Source organism: Cucurbita pepo, chromosome 11 (assembly GCF_057944985.1).
Source record: "Cucurbita pepo subsp. pepo isolate OVF chromosome 11, ASM5794498v1, whole genome shotgun sequence".
Taxonomy (NCBI): Eukaryota; Viridiplantae; Streptophyta; class Magnoliopsida; order Cucurbitales; family Cucurbitaceae; genus Cucurbita; species Cucurbita pepo.
This window is the reverse complement of record NC_141808.1, coordinates 5,920,244-5,940,777: the sequence shown is the minus strand read 5'-3', so window position 1 is coordinate 5,940,777 and position 20,534 is coordinate 5,920,244. Positions and strand designations below refer to the sequence as shown.

Genomic DNA, 20,534 nt, shown 5'->3' with positions numbered 1-20,534 from the left:
ATGGATCAGTTTTTGAGCGGCGGTTGGTATTGGAAGGGGTCGGATGGAATGGCGGCTGAGGCTGAGGCTGAGGCTGAGGCTGAGGCTGAGGCTGAGGCGGAGGCCGAGGAAACATTTTTACGCGCATTGCGGGATGCCGAGTACGGAAATTGGAGTCCCTATATATGTAAACAGTAGAAATTCAACCTTTTCTTTAATTTTAATTTCTGAATAAAGTGTTCTTGTTCTTCGTCTCCGAGACAGAGCATCGCCGGAGAAGAGAGCAAGACCGAGACAGAAAGGGCGATACGTTTTCACAGATTGCCCTCTCCGTCTCGATCGACCTTATTTATTAATAATCACATTACCTATAATATTATTATTATTATTCCCTTTTCATTCTTCTTTTTCCATTCATTTTCATTTTCATTTTCATTTTCATTTTCATGTGTTCCCTCATTTTTCCTCCCCTTAATTCCTAGTCTTTCATGCGACGGTTGAATGCCCCTAAGAAGAGGCACGATTCTAGAATTCCCATTATGGATCCCACCAAGCTGCACCTTCGATCTAGCAGCCGACCCAATTTGTTCGCCAGGACCAACTTCAATAATTCCTCCAAATCCAGATGCTGGCTTCCCCTTGCAGCCCTGCTTGCGTTTGCTTTCTTGTTCTCTTATATCCTCGTTTTTACAACCAACTTCCGCAGCTCCTTGAAGAGAAGGTACGGAATCGTTATCGATGGAGGTAGCACAGGGACTCGACTCCACGTGTTTCGCTACAGAGTAGAGGGTGGTTATGGGGTTTTTGATTTGGGCGAAGAGGAATTGGCGTCGATGAAGGTGAATCCTGGGCTGTCGGCTTATGCAGAAGATCCAGACGGAGCTGGAGAGTCTTTGGTGGAACTTTTGGAGTATGCCAAGACTCGGGTTCCAAGGGATCAATGGGGGGTCACTGAAATTCGGTTAATGGCAACGGCGGGGCTAAGAGTGCTGGAATTGGATGTACAGAACCGCATATTGGAGTCTTGCCGGTGGGTGCTTCGCTCTTCGGGCTTCAAATTCCGGGATGAATGGGCGTCGGTCATTACAGGTTTCAACTTCTCTTCTCAACCTCTGCATTGTTTTTTCTATTGTTGGTGTGTTATCTCAAAGGCATTTGTTCTAGCTTCTGAATTTGTTTATAATGCATATCTGCTGACGTTATGTAAGTAATGGGTGTGTTAGGTTCTGATGAAGGGACTTATGCGTGGGTTGCGGCTAACTATGCACTTGGCACTCTTGGAAGCGATCCCCTCGCGACAACTGGAATCATTGAACTTGGTGGAGCTTCTGCTCAGGTTTGTATTGACCTTATTTACTTTTAATCAGGCACAGTTTGTCTTCCGAGGGTGTTGCATCGATCTTATTTACTGAAATTTAGATGTTCTTGATATATATATATATATATATATATATATATATATATATATATTTCTTGTTTAGATATGAAGCTTTCATTGAAAATATGAAAGAATGTACATGGACAAAAGCCCTAAAACGTTGGGAAGAAATGTTGGTAGGAGATGCTTCCACAATGTTTGGAATAAAAGCTTGAGACATCGTGCAATGTCTTTTAAAGGGTTCAGATTATTAATCCTTTTAATTTGGATAAGGCTCTCCTAAAATGTTGGGATGCTGATTTTTGAGAATTGTGGCTCAGAATTGGGAGTGGGTTAAATTTGAATTTTGGAATGAATAGTTGTATGGATGAACGAACGTTTTATGAAGTTCTTGAAATCTTCATATTGGGAGGTTTATGAAGACTTGAAAATCATGAAACAAGAGATTTTGAGTAGGCTTAAAGCTCTAGATGACCTAGAGGAGGGAGAGGTGAGTGATATTCTCAAGGAAGAACGTCCCTTGGCTAAAGGGGGGAGTATACAAAGTTGGTAACGAAAGAGGTGGTGATTTGTAGACAGAAAACCAAAGTTCATTGAGCTAAGGTAGTCATGATAGTAAGAATGTTATTGACCACTTGGATTATGATTGTGGAGAGTGTTTACAGGAGGATGGAGAGATAAGGGGGAGATTCATGCTTGTGGTTTGGAATCCTATCTCTACCCAAGATTTGTCAGCTTTGGATACTCCTTTTTTCTTTTTAAAATTCCTGTCTGTGAGTAACATTATGGAGAAACTTGCGAGGAATTTTTTGTGGGAGGGGTGGAGGAAGGGAGTGGGTCTCATTTGATTAGCTGGGTGGAGGTTTTGAAACCTGTTGTTTTCGGGGGTTTAGGTATAGGAAATTGGCAATTCTTCCTTATTTTGTTTGAAACTGCATTGGCCCTAACCATAAATATGCAGAAAACAGCAGTTATGGGAGTAAATGTGGCAGATTCAGATGTTGAAGCAGTGGCTGAAATGCTGGGATGTAAACAACTACCTCCCTTTTAGTTACTTTGGTGTTACTATTGTAGGGAAGCCCAATCATACTGCCTTTTGGATAAAGTCTATGATAAAATCAAAGGTAAACTTGCAATTTGGAGGGGCTTTCCGGGGCAGCGCTTTGGGTAGCATCCCTTCTTATTTCATGTCCATTTTTAGATTGCCTGTGGCTGTGCGAAAACATTTTGAGTAAGTTTTTAGGAACTTTCTTTGGAAGGGGGCAGCTGCAAATAAAGGCACTCAGTTAGTTAGGTGGGACTCAGTAAGGGCTCCTCTTTCTCTGGGATACATGGGAGTGGAAAACCTTCACCCAAAGAATATGGCTCTTCTTTCTAAACAGCTGTGGAGTTTTGAGAAAGAAGAAAATGCTCGTTGGAGGGTGGTGACGAAAAGGAAATTTGGAGTTGATTTCCTCGGAGGTTTAAATAATTAAAAACTGAATAGGGAATCTTAGTCCTTGGAAGGAGATTGCTAAGACTTTTTTTTTTTTTTTTTTTTTTTTTTTTTGGTAAAATGTGAGCTATAAGATGGCTACAGGGAGTGAAGTATTGTTTGGGGGATATAGATGGACTTGAAATCAAATGCAGTTATCTTCAATTTCTAAGCATCTTATTCCCAGACATATTATTTGCAAATATTTTATTCTCAAACATCTGAAACAAAACATCCAACCAAACGACCTCTTAATGAAATCCCTATTTATCTCTTTAAACAACTCTACTGTTTCTTTGTCTCCAAATTAATCAAAAGGTAGCTCCACTAGTGCTTTTCCTTTAAGGCAATAAAGTCCAGAAATATCAAATTTACATATTCATGAAAACACCAAACCATTCAGAGCTTGTTGCATAATCTGGACTGGTTCTACACCACCGAAGACTAGCAAAAAGAAGAGAGAGGTTTTGGTTACTTTCTTGCTCTTACAGTTCATATACTGTGTAAGAAGATAGATATTTGGATTTTTCTTTTCAACTTTGTTGACTCTTTATGCTTTTGCTGTTTCTGCTCTTTGCCCTCTTAGTTTATGATTTGTAATGTGTGGAAATGGACTCTTTCCTAATTAATGAAGCATTTGGTTACAGATTTTGAGGGTTTATTTTCCTTTGATTTATTAGCCGGTTTTCGAATTTCTTTTTAATTATAAAACTTTAGAGAAACCAAGAGGTTTTCCTATAACGTTATAGGCCACATAAAGTTGTCTTCATAAATTTTGAATTGATCCTAAAAGATTATAGCTCTCTGAAATGTATGTATGGTGTGTATCAAGTGATCTCTGCAGCAATGGTAATGATGGGTGCAGAAGTTAGACGATAAAGAATATGAAATCTAATTGAACAATGATGAATGCACAACTAACATTGTCAACCTTGCCAGGTAAATAAAAATGAAAGAAAAGGACTAGGAAAAAAAATGAAACGAATGATATTGAATGAAGCTTAAAGACATACAGGAAAAAGGAGATTAGAGAACAAACAGTAAGGTATAGGATTATTGTATTGATCGATGGTTTTCTCCGTTTCAGGTTACTTTTGTTTCAAATGAACCAATGCCTCCTGAATTCTCACGTACTGTTAAATTTGGCAATACGACTTATAGTCTTTACTCTCACAGCTTTCTACATTTAGGGCAGGTAAATCCTTCTTCTTATGAGCTATATTCTCTCCTGAAGTTGAGTTGTACTTGTAAAATTTGGAATTCATGTTACCATAAAACCCTTTTGAGTTGCAGGATATCAATTTAAATTGGAATGCCTTTATTCATTGTTTTAATCCTGTTTTTCACTTTCTCACTACATTTAGAGTTTGTTCAGTTTGTTTGTATCCTCTGAGCATTAGTTTCTTTTCATATTTTCGTTTCTTGTTCAATAATCATAAGAATAATAATAAAACCCTTCTGGTCCCTGTAATATAATCAAATTATCTTCCACTCATTTTCTACCCTCCCGCTCTGATGAGATTTTCAGATTTCTATCCTTTTTCTTCTTTTTCTTTAATTCAACTTTCATTCTAAATTGTTGGTGTAGTGTTCTTTTTTCTTTCCTTTTTTTGGTAGTAAAATCACGTTGATGGTGCTTTTGTATGGTTGTTGATTATATCTTTCCAAAGTGCTTTAGCAGCCAGTATTTATACTTTTATCTATCTTCTCAGAAGTGCTTTTTAGTCAACGAAACATAAAATCATTTGGTGGGATTATGGAGCAAATAGCTGTGTGATCATTGTGAGTTCAAAAGATATTTGTGGTTTGAGGAGCATGGCCCATTGCCTTCTTGGCACTTTCTCATTAGTCTGCTTCTTTTGGGAAAAGGGTATCCAAAATACTACTCTACGATATTCATAGGGAGCAGAAACTCCTTCAACCTTAGCCATTGTGATAGTACTTAGCCTATGTAATTGAAAAAAGGACTTACAAGAGAGGACCTTATAGCTTCTGGTGACCAAATTATCCAGTCAGTAAAGAATGCAAAATAAGCGTGCCCCAGAGTAGTAAGCCACACATCCACACATCCACTTCTTTATTTTTGAAGTTGAAGATAAGATAACCAATGGAGGAATCTAAATGGCCAAATTGACTTGCCAACTCAAACCTGGTGTGATACTGTTGCAAACCTTAAGAGCAAGGGTCATTTGTTGTATGCGAGATAGAAATGTATAAGTTTTAGAATGTGACACATTTTCTAAATAAAAAACCACAGATTATGGCTGCTACCTCTTTTGACCTTATTTTTGTATCCTGCTTGTTGATGCATACATCATATTTGCTAGCAATGATGGAATGCTACGTTGAAGATCCCTTGTCATCCTGAACGTGAAGTGCTTTTCTTTTATTAACTTTTTAATGTAAAATCTCTGACATGTTTCTGGAGTTTCACTTCTGTGAATTTTCTTAATTTGTAATGTTTAAAACCGTTCAGAGTCGTGATTAGCCTTGTCTTGCAGAATGCTGCTCATGATTCCTTAAGAGAAGCACTTAGTAAAGGAGAGTTCAACTCAGGTAAATGTGCATGTCTATTCTTTTCTCTTAACCATCTAGATTGGAAAAAATTGGGTAGCATTCCATTCTCAGTTTGTCTGTAGAGTCATCTCTGTTTACTGTCAAGTTTGATGTCACAAACTGGATTGGATAGTACTGTTTTAAGGAAGTAGCATTATATTTGAATTGTTTACTTATGTTCACAGTTGTCATGCTGTCAACTTATCGTCTATATTCATATGCATTCTTCGGGACTCCGAGGTTTACCTCTAGATTGCTTATTTAATATTCAATATATCCCATTTCCTCACAATGTCCATAGTGGCCTTGCTCGGACTTAACAACTTGTAGGACGTAGTTTAAATTGATGGTTGCTAATTTACTTTAAACTGTTCTCATGAAGTTACCTGCACACCAGACTGATGGATCTTGATTCTTGAATTTCTTGTTTCATTCATCTACGATGTCTTTTATTTAGAAAAAAAGACGATTGAGAAGACCCTTGGAATGCCCCCGTCTGAATTCTTTCTATTTGCATCGAGTCTGACATTCACTGGGAGAGCATTCATTCAATTCGCTTATTTTTTTAGTAATCTTGAGTTTTGATTCTCATTTGTTCATGCCAGCTAAAACTCTTCAAAACGGATTGTCTGTGGATCCTTGTACTCCCACTGGGTTCTCTCATGCTTCGGAGTCTGAAGCACCATCTCCAAGCGTTATGATGGTGGAAAGGAATAGTAGGTATAATATATCATCTTTCCATTCTAAGGGAAACTTCTCTGAGTGCAGATCCGTTGCTTTAATGCTGCTGCAAAAAGGAAAAGGTTGTACAAATCATCATATGCTTCCCTTTTTAAAACCCTTCTCATACCGATCTTTCTTTCAGAATTGTGCATAATACTTCCTCCTTTTTCTCTTTTGTTCGCCCCTGTAGAGAAATGCACCGATATGAACTGCCGAGTAGGATCCATTTTCACACCAAAACTTAGAGGCAAATTTTTGGCGACAGAGAATTTCTTTTACACATCAAAAGTATGATTTTCTTCCCCTGTTACAAGTATATTGTGTGCTTCCTCACTTTCTCCACTGTGTATATGTATTCTTTAGTATGTTTCTTGTTCAATGTTTTATCTTTCATGTGTTATATGAAACCTTTCTGTGTTTTTGTCACTAGTTCTTTGGTGTTGGACCGAGGGATTTTCTTTCAGATCTGGTGGTGGCGGGACAGGAGTTCTGTGGTGAGGACTGGGTAAAGTTGAAGAAGAGATACAAGCTGCTTGATGAAGAAGATTTGGCGCGGTATTGCTTCTCATCAGCGTATATCGTGGCTCTACTTCATGACAGTCTTGGAATTGGATTAGAGGATAAGGGGTAGGCTGCTGATCTCTTGCTAGTTATATGTAAGTAAATATATATTAGTTGGTGATTCTTAGGTTTGAGAACTGTATGAATAGCAGCATCACAGCTGCAAGTGAAGTGCAAAACATAGCAGTGGATTGGGCATTGGGAGCATTCATCTTGGTGCAAAGCACAGCTGCTGCTGCTGCTGCAATAGAGACAGAACCGAAGAAGCAATGGGATTGGATTGCAATAGAGATGTACGGGTATGAGATGCCCAAAAAGCTGTCAATAATAGGGGTATCAATTATGTTGTTGTTCATAGCATGGTTGGTATCATCAAAGTGGAGGAAACCTCAGTTGAAGACGATTTACGATCTAGAGAAAGGACGGTACATAGTGACCCGAGTGAGTAAATGCTGACTGATGTTTGGCCAATCTGCAAGTCCCAAGAGGCTTGAGTGAGATGATTGATTGTATATTATGTGTTTTTTTGGTTCACATCATCTCCTCATGTGTTGTAGGGTGTGTGTCACTTTTGTAGAAAAAGCTTTCCCTTTTATAGCATATAGCGGGAGGACAGGCCGCCATTCCCATTTCCACTTCCGTTGCCTGTGCCGAAGTTCGGGTGAAACGAAATTGTAGGACAAGTTTTTTTCTTTTTTTTTTCTCTTTTTTTTTTGGGGGGGGGGGGGGGGGGGGTTTAATGTATTGCGACTGAATTCTCCTTATGATCAGTAACTGAAACGGAATGAATTTTGCTGATCCCAGTGGCAACTTATTTCAATGCTCTAAAAGTTGTTTGGTTGCATCTTTATACTCTACTCTTATACTTAATTCTATCTTTTAGTTCATCCTTTCTTTAAAAGGCTCATACTACACTCAAAAGAGAGATAGGAAAGAATCTAAAGCTTGCAAGGGTTTCGAACACTGCTAGGACACAGAAATTGGAAAGCTAAGACGGCCTTGAATACAGAATCCATTACCGGACGGACTGGCTGGTCCACTTGTACATAGAAGTCAAATTACCCTAATTGGAGTTCCAATAGGGGTTAGTACACATTCCCTGACGAACGAATGCAATACATGGAAGGCTTACGGATGTATTACAGGACAACTTTACCAACTTTTCATACAAGGCTATCTTTCTTTCTATTGTGCTCAGCGAACAGATAACGCCCAGGAATTGCAATCTAATCAAATTTAATACAACAGTGATATTGCAATAATTATCGTTTTTCTTCTTATCATTTATTAGACCATTTACATATTTATTAGAAGGCTAAAATGTCAAACTCTATAATCCCTTTCTTATACAAACTCACTTCTACAAACTCACCAAACTCGACCATAGAGTATGAATTTGCTTGAAGAAAAACTAGATTCTGTAGGACAATGTCATGAACTTACACCTTTAATAAAAAGGTCTTAAAACCATATGAAGCAAATATTAAAATAAATATAAGAAAATATAAAACTAATAATGTTCTATACCAACTTAAGAATTACAAAAATTAAATACAACCATCAGATGCTGGTCTTTAATTGCGATGTCCATTGCCTTTACTTGAAATATAGAAGTAGCACATGGGTAACACGTGCAATCATGATTAGGGACCTGTAATTTAAAATCATCGTAGAGGTAGCCTCCAATTCGAACAAATTGGATGTGTAGTACTTTCCTACACATGGCTCACAATGAGCGGTTCGCACACCCCCTGCGCTCATCATAGTCGGGCTAGTTGGTTGTATCCGAATGTCCTAAGGTACAGCAAACCCTGAAATATCATGCAAGGCATGACGATGATGATCATCATAGTGTACGCGTCCGTACTCATCATATAAAAGTGGAAGTACATCATTATAAAAAGGGAAGTAACCCAATGTAAATGAACATATAAGTATGAGGTCCCTATATTTTCATCTTAAATCATTCATATGACATGACCTCACACATCCTTCACATGTTACTCTAGGTAACATGCATGCATAAGTCTTCATGCATTCATCATTTATAACATCATTTAGGAGTTGTGTATCAGAAAACTCTTTGTCATAATGCAACGTGATATCTCATACATGCACATCATCATAGCATGAGATATCATCATATTATGTCATATCATCATCATACATCTTATGTCATCATGTCATTATGCATCATCATCCTAGTTTATCGTAGCATCATAGTACATCATATCATCATAATACACCATAATTTCATGTCAACTCACATTATCATAATTTGAGAATCATCCATGAAAGGTTAGATGGCGACCTCTTCCAAAGAACCATACAGTCACCTAAGTTTGGGAGAACACACCCACGTATACGGCCAAGCTACTGGGTAAACCTATGTGGCCCCACATCCTCTCTCAAGATGGAAACACAAGGACCCTTTTCACGAGACCCATGATCATTTTCACAAGGTTTGAGCACCTAGTCGTCCTAACGCACTACCCTAATCAATCTAGGTCTAGCTTGACAATATTGGTATCAGAGAGGAAATAGTAGTAGAGACTCTTATGGCATTGTTCATACTGCTAATAACTTGGAGAGGTACTTTGATCATTCTTAGATGTCATGGAGGTTTACTAGGTTCTTATGGGCGTTTAAGCTATTTAAATCTTGTCCCTCCTTGTCGGACGTTTAGGACTAACCCTTAAAGCCTTAAGGCTAATCCACTCTGTGGGTGTACAAATTCTTAGATTCTTCAGCTATACATAGGTCAATTCTTAACTGGGTTCCCTTGCATATGCTTTGTTAAGGGTTAATCCTCTAGTCATATAAAGCATGGTATACATAAGACAATATTCGTCCCAAAATGTCATCCTAGGGGAGGGGAGTTTTGGTAATTTCTTATGTCGTAGATAACTTACTCCTTGTACTCATGTTTGATAGTAGAATGTGCACCAATGTTATTGATAGTAGAATGTGCACCAATGTAATAAGTACCATGTTGATAAAAAAAAAGTTGCAATTTCAACCCACCACTATACGTTACAAGCTTCAATGACTTTTTGATAGTAGAACAATGAAGGTAGTTTCTCAAGGTTTAATTTTTTTTACTTGGTAAAAGTACAAAGATAAAGATTTACCTATGTTTATTGAAAACATATTACTTGGCCGGTCTTAACAATTTGACAGGAAGATCATGTATGACGATTATTTGAATAGTTATTCTTTTATAAAATGTAATGACCTTAAATTTCTACTTACTTAGAGTCGCTACCGTCATCATAACGTAATCATATTGTGGGGGAATAAGTATTTAAACTTTATCATAAAACATAAACTTCATCTTAAAACACTGACATGGACTTGTGTGTTTGAAAACATCTTTAAAACGACACATCGCAATACTAAATGAAATAAATAAACATTGAAGTTAAAAACATTCTATTCTAACCTAAGTGTAAGAAATTAAATGCAACTACCCTATGCACGTGTCATGGTCTCGAATTGCGGCGCCGTCGTCAGCCGTACAAGGGTGTCTTGCCTTTACCTGCAAAATGAAAGTACCACATGACTTGAGTAATTTAAGAAATACTCAGTATGCAACTCCATATCGAGGTTAGATGTTACACATACAATTTCATGAATGAAACTTATCATAACAGTCTATTTTCCTACGGTGGTTATCCTAGCGGACAACTTGGATGTGTACTTGATTTCCCTACAACGATCCACATGTGCGAGTATGGACCCACCAGTCGATTTGCACACCTCTTGGGCCCCTTTCTAATCGGGCGAGTATTCTTTAGTAGCTATTGATGCCAGACACCCGTTAGGAATAGCGACTGTCACGACATCATTATGATAAACATAATGATCATTTCTGTGCCTCGTAATGCATGCGTCTGTACTATCATGAAGGAGTAGGGGTATCCCTTGTTGAATAAGTATACAATAATGCATGAGGTCCCAACATTTTTTCATTTTCATTATCATTTAATACAATCCCGCTAGCGTCTTCTTCATATCATATCATTTTTCATATCTTTTCTCATATCTTTCATGCGTGTATCGGGGTTATATTTCATGCCAATTCGTCATTTTGCATGTCAATATATCATATCATTCATGTTACACATATGTCATATCATAATATTTTCATGCTTCTTGACATAATCATTCACATCATACACATATCACATCATATCATATATCATAACAGTCACATATCATATCTTGAGCACACGTTCAACATATCATATCATAAACATATCAATTCATCAAATACAATATAACATTCACATATCATAACATATACATATCATTTCATAACAGTTTGTTTATATGGGCATATGACACGTGTGAAGCCACGAACACGTGTCATCATAAAGCACACAATTATAACCAAACAACGGTAGGGACACTTACTTGGTTGGCCTAGGCCGAAGCTTCTATGACCCCTTGACGTTAGTTTAAGACTGCTCTCTGAATTTTAATTCTGCCTGAGGAGTCCAACAATCATAAATTAAAATTCTACCATGCGAATTGGTTCACCTAGTTTTACCTAAAATAATTTACACCTACTCCCAGTAATTTTAACTTGACTCCAAAAATTTAACTAGCCAAAAGGTGGTCGTACAATTTAACCCTACTCCTAATACTTTAAACTTCACTCCAAAAAATTTAACTAGCCAAAAGATGGTCGTACTAACCTTAAACACTTTTGAAAAATTGAAATTAGGAGGAAAGGGTCCGAGCATATCAGAACCAAGTCAAATCAACCAAGATGTTGAAATAAGGAATCAACCAAGGGAAAGCTCTAATATGAAATCAGCCCAAGGGAAAAGTCTGATGCCGAATGATAAGGAAATCACTACAAGGGAAGTAAGATTCAGATTACCTTGTTGATCGAATATTTCAAGGCAAAAACATTGTTTGAGATTCGAATCACTCTACAAGTAAGATCGATCATGTCTAGCTTGAATGATTTTTTTGATCAAATATCTCAAGGCAAGAACACTTGTTTGAGATTCAAATCACTCCACAAGCAAGATTGATCATGTCGAGCTTGAATGATTCTACATGCAACCTAAATTACATAAAATTGCAAAGAAACTTAACACTTTAGGATCATAATTAATCATTATGGCAAAATGAAACTAATATTCTAATAGTGGTAACATTCATACTTTATGATCATAATTAAGCATTATGTAAATGTAACCTAAAGTAAATAAAAAGTCTTAAAATATATTAATGAAATACAATAACTCCAAATTAGTCTAAATTGTAATCCACCCAAAATTTATAATAATGAAACTTCGTTTTCTTCAATGTTGCATGAATTGAAATATCTTTTGATAATTTCAGCAACATTTTCTTACATCTTTATTGAAGTATATATGATTGATGTCTCTTGGTTCATATCATGTTGGTCTTGAGCTGTCAGAAAGTATATTCTCCGACTCGCTCCAACGGTTGAAGTGAGATGTTAAAATGAAGTAAGGGGTCTTCCTTTTACAGTGGAGGCCAACCCCCACTTCTCGGGATGTGGGACAACTTTTTTTTTTTTTTTTTTAGTTTTCTAATTTTTGAGTTATTACACAAAAGATGATAGAAAAATAAATTGGAGGGGAGGGGGAAGCTTGATGAAGAAGAATTGAGAAAAAAAAAATTCAACCTTGCTTCAAGAATTAAGAAAAGAATTAAGAAAACATTTGTAAGATTTGAATTCAAAATTAAAAAGAAAAAAGAAAATTGGTAAAGGTGAGGCGGGCACAGTGCGTAGATATTGACTTGAGGCGCAGCGGCGACGCATTTATGAAACACAAGGTTGAGGGCGTTGGATTGGAATGGAGGAAGTTTGGAGAGAAGAAAACTCCGGCTATACATAGCCAACCAGCTCCACTCGCCTCCAAATTCCTTCTTTTTTTAGTTTTTTTGTGGAATCTTATACAAAACGCGGACTTACCCATCTTCCATTTTCCTTTCCATTCCGCACCTAACGCGTTTTCTCTTCCTCTTCCACCTTTGTTTTTCCTTTTCTCCTTCATTTTTTTTTTTTGTCTTCTCAATTCACTATATTCCTCTTCTTTCTCGCTTCTTTTCCTCCTCTAATAGGGTTTCTTTCTTTTCTTGAATTCATCGCCTGAGTTGGGTTTTTGGTGTTATAGGGGTTTTGAGGACAATGAGCGATCATCTTGTCCTGTATGTTGACCATTTGATTCCACCAGTTGCTCCAGTTCAACCTGTGTCCGACCCGGTTGACCCGGTTCCTTCCGCACCGCGTGAGGGTGTTTCTGACTCGGCTGCGGCTATTCCTTCGTCTTCTACTGCCACTGCGGATGATCGGACGGTGGAGCAGGATGCACCCAATGAGGAGGACCCTCTGATTCAGGCGGCGGAGTGTCGCATTTGTCAGGAAGAAGACACTCTCAATAATTTAGAAACTCCCTGCGCATGTAGTGGTAGTCTTAAGGTATTGACGCCTCACCCTTTTCTGTTGCTTCTTAAATTAATACGTGAATACACAGGGGACACCCTTTTACCTTAGTTTGTTGATTTGACTCTGTTTTCTTTCATGGCGTTGGATTTATGAATGCTGTTTTTGCTGAATTGGAAGCTTTGGATATAGTTCTTTCATACTGGTTCATTTGGGTTTAGTAACTTTCTTCTTTTTACTGTCTTTGGGATGGGTTCAAGTCTATGTTTATTGCTTTGATTTTTGTTTTTTTTGGTCAATTTTTGTGTTGCTTCCAATGTGGTTTAGTTTTCGCGGAAGCAAGCTGGAAAAGGACATAAAATAACAAGTTTATCTAGTATTTTCCAAAACTGTGATGGATTTGAGTTTGCCTAAATTTTACAGTGTCTTGTTGAGAATTGACATGCTCATATCTTGAGAGGATTTATATCATTGATGCGGGGAGGACTGGAATGAAGTGCACGAAATAATTTGTTGTTTGGTGGTCATTTCTTTTATTCTTTGTTTGGTCAATTGAATATTTCTTTATAAAATTTTCCCCAATGCTTCGTTTGTGACGTTTAATATCATCTCCCGTCTAATAGTTTCGTGATAAGAGTAACGCTTTTGCCTAAACTCTTTTGTTTGCACAAATTTCTATGATCGATGGGAAATTTTATGAGCTGTTATGTGGTGGTATGTGCTGTGTCTGAGTTATAAAGTGGCTTGATAAAACTTGACACGAATTATGATTATCATTCATGATGTCATGGTAGAATTATAGTGATCCATGAACTCTATTTTTTTTTTTTCTCTCCAGAATGTAACTAAGTTTGGTTATGCCCTTAGAATTATTGACCAATATGATCTAGTATAGGAAAATTTATCGGGCGTGCTTGTTTATTAATCTTTTGCATGTGTCTGATGAATGTTTGTGTTCAGTATGCTCATAGGAAGTGCGTTCAACATTGGTGCAATGAGAAAGGAGACATAACTTGTGAGATATGTCATCAGGTATGCATGATGTTTTGATTTGATATTTCAACTATTATAGTATTATTTTATAAAAAAATTTCAAATAAGTTGCTAATATTATCTTTATACTTTAGCTTCCGTGCAAGTTTTCCTCCTAGTATATTTTTGTTGAACTCATTACTCTTCGAATTTTGAAAAAAGGCATGCTTTACACCGGTAGTTCGAAATTTTCATTATTAGTGATTTAAAATGTGCATAAAAAATGAACGCTTACGAATGAGAGGGAGAAAACCATATGATTCACAATTTGCTAGGGTTGCTGTTGTGTAGGAGAAAACTGTAAAACTCGAGAACGAGACTTTGCTACTTTAGAAACCTCATGGATGATTGGAGACTCTTGCCCGTTTACTTCTCTTCGTACTTGTCTGATTGTCTCTACTCTCGACCAATCTCTTTTGTCTATCCTCTCCGAGCCATTCCTTTTGTTCATCTTTTCCTTTGATACATCCATCTCTGAGAAAACCATAACAGTGGTCAGTGGTTTACTATAGCGCACACAATTATTTGGATCTTTTTGCAATGGGCTGGATTCCTTTTTGGATAGTTTGAATCTGACATCATAGAAGATTGTTCCAACTCCTTGAGGAGAAGATGAGCAGCATGTCAATTGGTGGATTCTTCCTTCCTCATGCTCAACCAAAAGTAATGTGGATGCTACTTCGAATATGCTGTCTGTCAGAGATGGTAGAGGTAAGGAGTGTCTACCATGAAGATGCAAGTTCATTAGTGTTGAAGTGTGATGATGGATGAGGCATTGGTATCAATGGAGGCATTGGTATCAATGGAGGCATTGATGTTTCCTCAGACTTATGTCTTAAGACATATCTCTCGCTGTTGGAACTTCGTTTGTTAAATGAAAAGTTGGTTCGATGTTTTAGTCTTACCAAATTTTGAGCGTGGGGCTCTCAGTTCAGGACATTCGACTCTTTTTCTCCTCTGTCTGTGATTCTTTCCCCTTTATCTTTACGTGTTTCATGTTATGTTGAATGGTACCGACATCATGTGATTTTCATTTGCAGTTTCTTTTCTGATGATGTTTTTCTTGTTTTAATTCCTCATTGATTGATATTCTGGTACGCTTTATTCAATTGCCAGTCTTATCAACCTGGATATACTGCACCCCCTCGTTCTGAAGAAACTGTGATTGATATGGAGTAAGTTCAACCTTTTTGTTATTTGCAATTTGCATGTGAATGGCTTTATCAATAATCATGCATCTGAACACCCACAACCGTTTTATTTTCATGTAATTTGTACACGCATTTGAAATATTGACCTGGATGTGGATATGCACAGGGGACGATGGACTATCGCTGGTAACCCGTTAGACCTTAGAGATACTCGGCTATTGGCCATTGCGGAGGCAGAACGTAATTTCTTGGAAGCTGAGTATGATGATTATGCTGCTTCAAATGATAGTGGAGCTGCATTTTGCCGATCAGCTGCCCTTATTGTAAGTTTTCTTTCTTATTTTAGTTCGTACAACTCTTGTATTTTCCATGAAACTCTGATGATTGATGAACTATTTGATTATACTGGCTAGCTATTAGCCCTTCTCCTTCTTCGACACGCATTGACCATAACGGATCCAGACGGTGATGATGACGCATCTGCCTTTTTCTCTGTAAGCGAGATGGGAATTTGTTTTCTTAAATTTGAAAGAACAATAGTATAATCGGATGGATATTTATAATCTGGATGTACCTTTGACAGATTTTCTTGCTTCGTGCTGCTGGTTTTCTTCTACCATGCTACATCATGGCTTGGGCCATCAGTATCCTGCAACGTCGTCGACAAAGACAGGTTGGTTGGTGATTATGTTCTTTAGGTGTTGCCATCTCTTAAATAAGTAGATATTTTGGCATATATTGTAGAAAGCAAGGATGTTTGTGTAGGGGGTAGGCAAAATTGTTGGTCTTTAAGAATGTTGTTGACACTTGAATTGAATACAAGTGTGGTGGTTGTGAACCAACAGGAGGCGGCAGCACTGGCTGCAACACAAGTGGCGTTTGTGCTACAACATGGACAGCATAGAGGTTTACAATTTGCAATTGCATCAGCAGGACCGCCCCTCGCCCCTCACCCTCACCCACACCCACACCCACACCCACACCCACACCCTCACCCTCACCCTCACCCTCACCCTCACCCTCACCCACACCCACACCCTCACCCTGCTGTTTGAACCACAACCAAACATGTAATAATACTATGTTGTTCATACATGGAAAACCTTTCTTCTACTTCCCTCTCGTCGTGTCGATACAAACAATTTGCTGCTGTAATCTCTGGATTCTTTTTGTTTTCATATGGAAAACAAGGCCAATACTTAGAAGGAAAAGTAGGGGATTTCTTCATGTGTACCGTCTTTCCTTCAAAGATTTTGCTGTTTATTGTCCAGTTTGTTGGGAGCGTAAGAACTTCATTCAGTTCATCAACATATGTCTGATAAATTACTCAAATACATGTTAAAAGAGATGTTGATACAACCTTAAGGTACTCGGAATGCGTTCGATATTAACATTATTTTAATCTTTTAGAAGATTTGGTTAGAAGTTAAAGGCTAACATGAAATTTTAACCAAAACAACACGATCATACGACGGTGTCAAACGATCAAATGTATGATGATCCTATTTTCTATTGCAAAACTTTCAATTTATTTATAATCCTTACATCTAATCTTCATATATATTATATATATATATGAAAAGTATATACTCATGACGAGCAAACGAAGTATATATTAATTGTTGTATATTAGTCTAATTAACACAAAACTTGCAAAATTTTATATGAAAATAATGGAGAATTAAATTTAAATTATGTATAAAAAAAAAGAGAAATATAAATCTTAAATTGATGTCTTTCATGGATGAACAAGTCTATACATAGTTGATTAAATTTTAACAAATGGACCTTAAAATAATAATAGAAGATGATGAAAATGGAAAAATGAAGAATAGATGAGAAAATGTATGAAATGTTTATAAAACAATATGACTGTGATATGTTTATGAAATGATGATTATGATAGGTATGATACGAGAATGTTATGACATGTGTTATGATATGATGTACCAATATTTAAATTTTGATAATAATTTTGATTATTTTCTTTATAATTTAATAGTATCTATTTTATGAAAAATAAAAAATTATTAGTGTAATGTTGAACAGAAGTACGAGACGAAATAGCCCCACTCTATAATTGTTACAAATAATTGGATATAAATAGTTTAAGTAGAGACATGTGAATGAGGGTATCCTATAAATATTTAATATCTCTTATAAATTCGTTAATTGAGAAGATTAATATTTAACAAGATGATCTTACGCAATTGGGTCTTAATTTTGAGTGAGTTATGAACTACTTGTGGAGCTTGTTCTTTGATTTACATAAATAAAAATGATTTTTGTATCAAATTCAATATGCTTAACATTTTAGAGACCTGTTCTGATTTACATAACTAAAAATGATTTTTGTATCAAATTCAATATGCTTAACATTTTAGAGACCTGTTCTTTGATTTACATAACTAAAAATGTGCTTAACATTTTAGAGACCTGTTCTTTGATTTACATAACTAAAAATGATTTTTGTATCAAATTCAATATGCTTAACATTTTAGGGAACTTTCCAAGTTGTGATCCTAAGAAGTTCCAGATCCTTCCTGATTGTGGGGTTCGCCCACAGCTTCTTCATAATACCGTTTGAGGTTATATCCAAATCCATGGGTTGAGAAACCCAATTCCCCTGAAATTTCCTCAGAAACACAGAGACCTGTCTCATCTTCTCAAATCGGAATGGAAAACGAAAATGGAAGCGAGAGGATACTGGTGGTGAACCTTGTTACACAGAGTATGATTGTGATCGAGGGACGTTCGAGGTTGGAAGCGCTATTGCGCGATTTGGGTGGGAAGGAGGGCCACCCATCGGCCTCCAAGGCGTCCATACAAGCGCTTCCCACCGTTCAGGTCAAGGCAGAAGAGGAGCTGCCTTGCGAGTGCCCCATCTGTTTGAACGAGTGGGAGATGGGTTGTTTAGCCAAGGAACTTCCCTGCACACACAAATTCCATCGCGATTGTATACAGAAATGGCTTGGCATCCATGGGACATGTCCGGTTTGTCGGTACAAGATGCCCGTTGATGAGAAGGAAAACGGCGTCGGAGTGGAGGCAAGGAGGGCGAGGGAGATTTGGGTTGCCTTTTCTTTCAATAACGATACGAGAGTTGAGGGTTAGAATCCATTGCTCTGTTTCTGGGTTTGGATTTATTGTGTAATACACTAAATAATAATAATAAATCATGTAATTCAAAAATAAAATCTATTGTTTACATAATCTTCCTCCAATCACTTCAAATTAATTTATTCTAACATAATCTAACTTTGTGTTTTGTATGCAAATAATTATTTTAAAACAAAATTAATTAAAAATACATTTTAATTTTCAAAATTTTATTAATATCTTCCTCAAATAATGTTATCGTCATTACATCATCATCGTCATTATATCAACATCATCATATCATCCTCAAATAACGTTATAATCATATCACACATCATCATAGAATGTCATCATAGCATACCACATAATCATTATATCATCCTCGTTATGTCATCGTCAATTAAGGTTACCATAATTTAGCTAAAACTCATCACAACATGTAAAGCGTAAATGATACGTGCCAACACCACTTTTGGCTGGTGTCATCATATTTACGACAATCTTCCAACTGAGCTGATAGTAAGACCATGTACTTGGTTGGCTTAGGCCAAAGTTACTGCGACTCTTTGATGCTAGTTTAACATTGCTCTCTGAAATTTAATTCTGCTTAAAGAGTCCAACAATCATACGCTCGGACCCTTTTCTACTAGTTGCAACTCTTCGAAAGCGTTTAAGGTTAGTGTGACTACCTTTTAGCTACTTTAAATTTTTGGAGTCTAGTTTAAATTATTTTATGTAAAATTAAGTTTAGTTAGTTTAAATTATTTTATGTAAAATTAAGTTCAGTTAGTTTAAATTATTAGGAGTTAGTTTAAATTATTTTATATTATATTAGTTGAGCCAATTCCCATATTAGAATGCTAATTTATAATGGTGGAACTCCTTAGGTAGAATTAAACTTCAGAAAGCAGCGTTAAGCTAGCATCAAGGAGTCATAGTAGTTTCGGCCTAGGCTAACTAAGTAAGTGGTCATACTATCAGCTCAATTGAAAGACTTGTCATATGTATGATGACACGTGCCTAATAATCCTTGCATATGTCATGTATGTGGATATGATGTACTGTGATGACATAATATGTTATAATGGTGTGATTTGCTAAGATATTATGATGTGTTATGATGATGCATTATGTTATGATGATGTGATGTTGTAACACCTCTAATTTTCTAAACCTAATTCGTGACTGTCACTCATGCATAAATAAATAAATCATTAAGCGGAAGCTCATTATAAATAACTTTGGGAAACACAATGTAGTCTTAACATAAAGGTCTAAAAATCCAAACCAAACATGTATCTGAGAATAAAACGTTCAGTAACTGAATTCAAAAAAATTCTAAATAAAAACAATGTTCAATGCTTTAACTTAACAGTCAAATAAACGTAAACTACTAATAATGCCCCTTCCTCAACTTCCATGGTGTCCTCAGCTTCACCGTCAGCCGTACATTGGTATCTTGCCTTTACCTGAAAAATGTAGGTAGTACGTGGCTTGAGTATTTTTATGAAATACTCAGTAAGTTACCCCACTGTTGGGGTTAGAAATGTAAATACATACAACATATGAGCGGGAGCTAACTTTTCGTAAACTTTACATGACCTTGGGTGCTTTTCTATTCTGGGTAGGGTTGGATGTGTTGTACTCCTTCACTCATGGCCCATGTACGCGCACATGGACCCATCAGGCAGGCTCGTATACGTACCTCTAGGCTTGGTTTGGTCGGGCACAACGTATTACACGTTGCCAGACACCACAGAACAGAAAAGGCTCGCATGATATCATGGCAAACATAAATATCGTATTTCATCCTTTCATAACTTAAAGGAGAAGTATCCCGATGCAAGTGACATACATATATGCATGAGGTCCCTTAACATACCTAACATGACATTACATAAGCATTACTAACATTACATATACATTTCTTACATTACATGGCATATCACATAAATTACATTACATGACATATCATATAACATGAAAATACATTCCAATTCCATAAGTGTTTCATAACATAACAGTCAACAGTCAACTTAATCCATACATCACATAACATAAAAAGTCAACAGTCAACACAATCTATACATCACATAGTTATATCACATAAATATGGTGTATGTAGGGGTCACAGGGCACGCACCATCATAC

At 36.8% G+C, this 20,534-nt stretch overlaps 3 protein-coding genes across 3 annotated transcripts; all 3 read left to right on the top strand.

Annotated features, from left to right (window-relative positions):
- The first annotated feature begins 15 nt into the window (after positions 1-15).
- LOC111806048 (putative apyrase 6) lies at positions 16-7,491 on the top strand. The gene is made up of 9 exons (XM_023691389.2): positions 16-166; positions 462-1,068; positions 1,203-1,315; positions 3,919-4,026; positions 5,333-5,387; positions 5,993-6,190; positions 6,301-6,398; positions 6,541-6,737; positions 6,824-7,491. Exons 1-9 carry the CDS (start codon positions 44-46, stop codon positions 7,125-7,127), a joined length of 1,803 nt encoding a protein of 600 aa, XP_023547157.2. The 5' UTR covers positions 16-43; the 3' UTR covers positions 7,128-7,491.
- Positions 7,492-12,458: 4,967 nt separating this feature from the next.
- Positions 12,459-16,554, top strand: LOC111806165 (uncharacterized). Its single transcript, XM_023691535.2, has 7 exons — positions 12,459-13,137; positions 14,062-14,133; positions 15,250-15,308; positions 15,451-15,607; positions 15,698-15,778; positions 15,868-15,957; positions 16,130-16,554. Exons 1-7 carry the CDS (start codon positions 12,847-12,849, stop codon positions 16,337-16,339), a joined length of 960 nt encoding a protein of 319 aa, XP_023547303.2. The 5' UTR covers positions 12,459-12,846; the 3' UTR covers positions 16,340-16,554.
- Positions 16,555-17,960: 1,406 nt separating this feature from the next.
- LOC111805733 (E3 ubiquitin-protein ligase MPSR1) lies at positions 17,961-18,398 on the top strand. The gene has a single exon (XM_023690949.2). The coding sequence runs from the start codon at positions 17,961-17,963 to the stop codon at positions 18,396-18,398; it is 438 nt and encodes a 145-aa protein (XP_023546717.2).
- Positions 18,399-20,534: the final 2,136 nt, after the last annotated feature.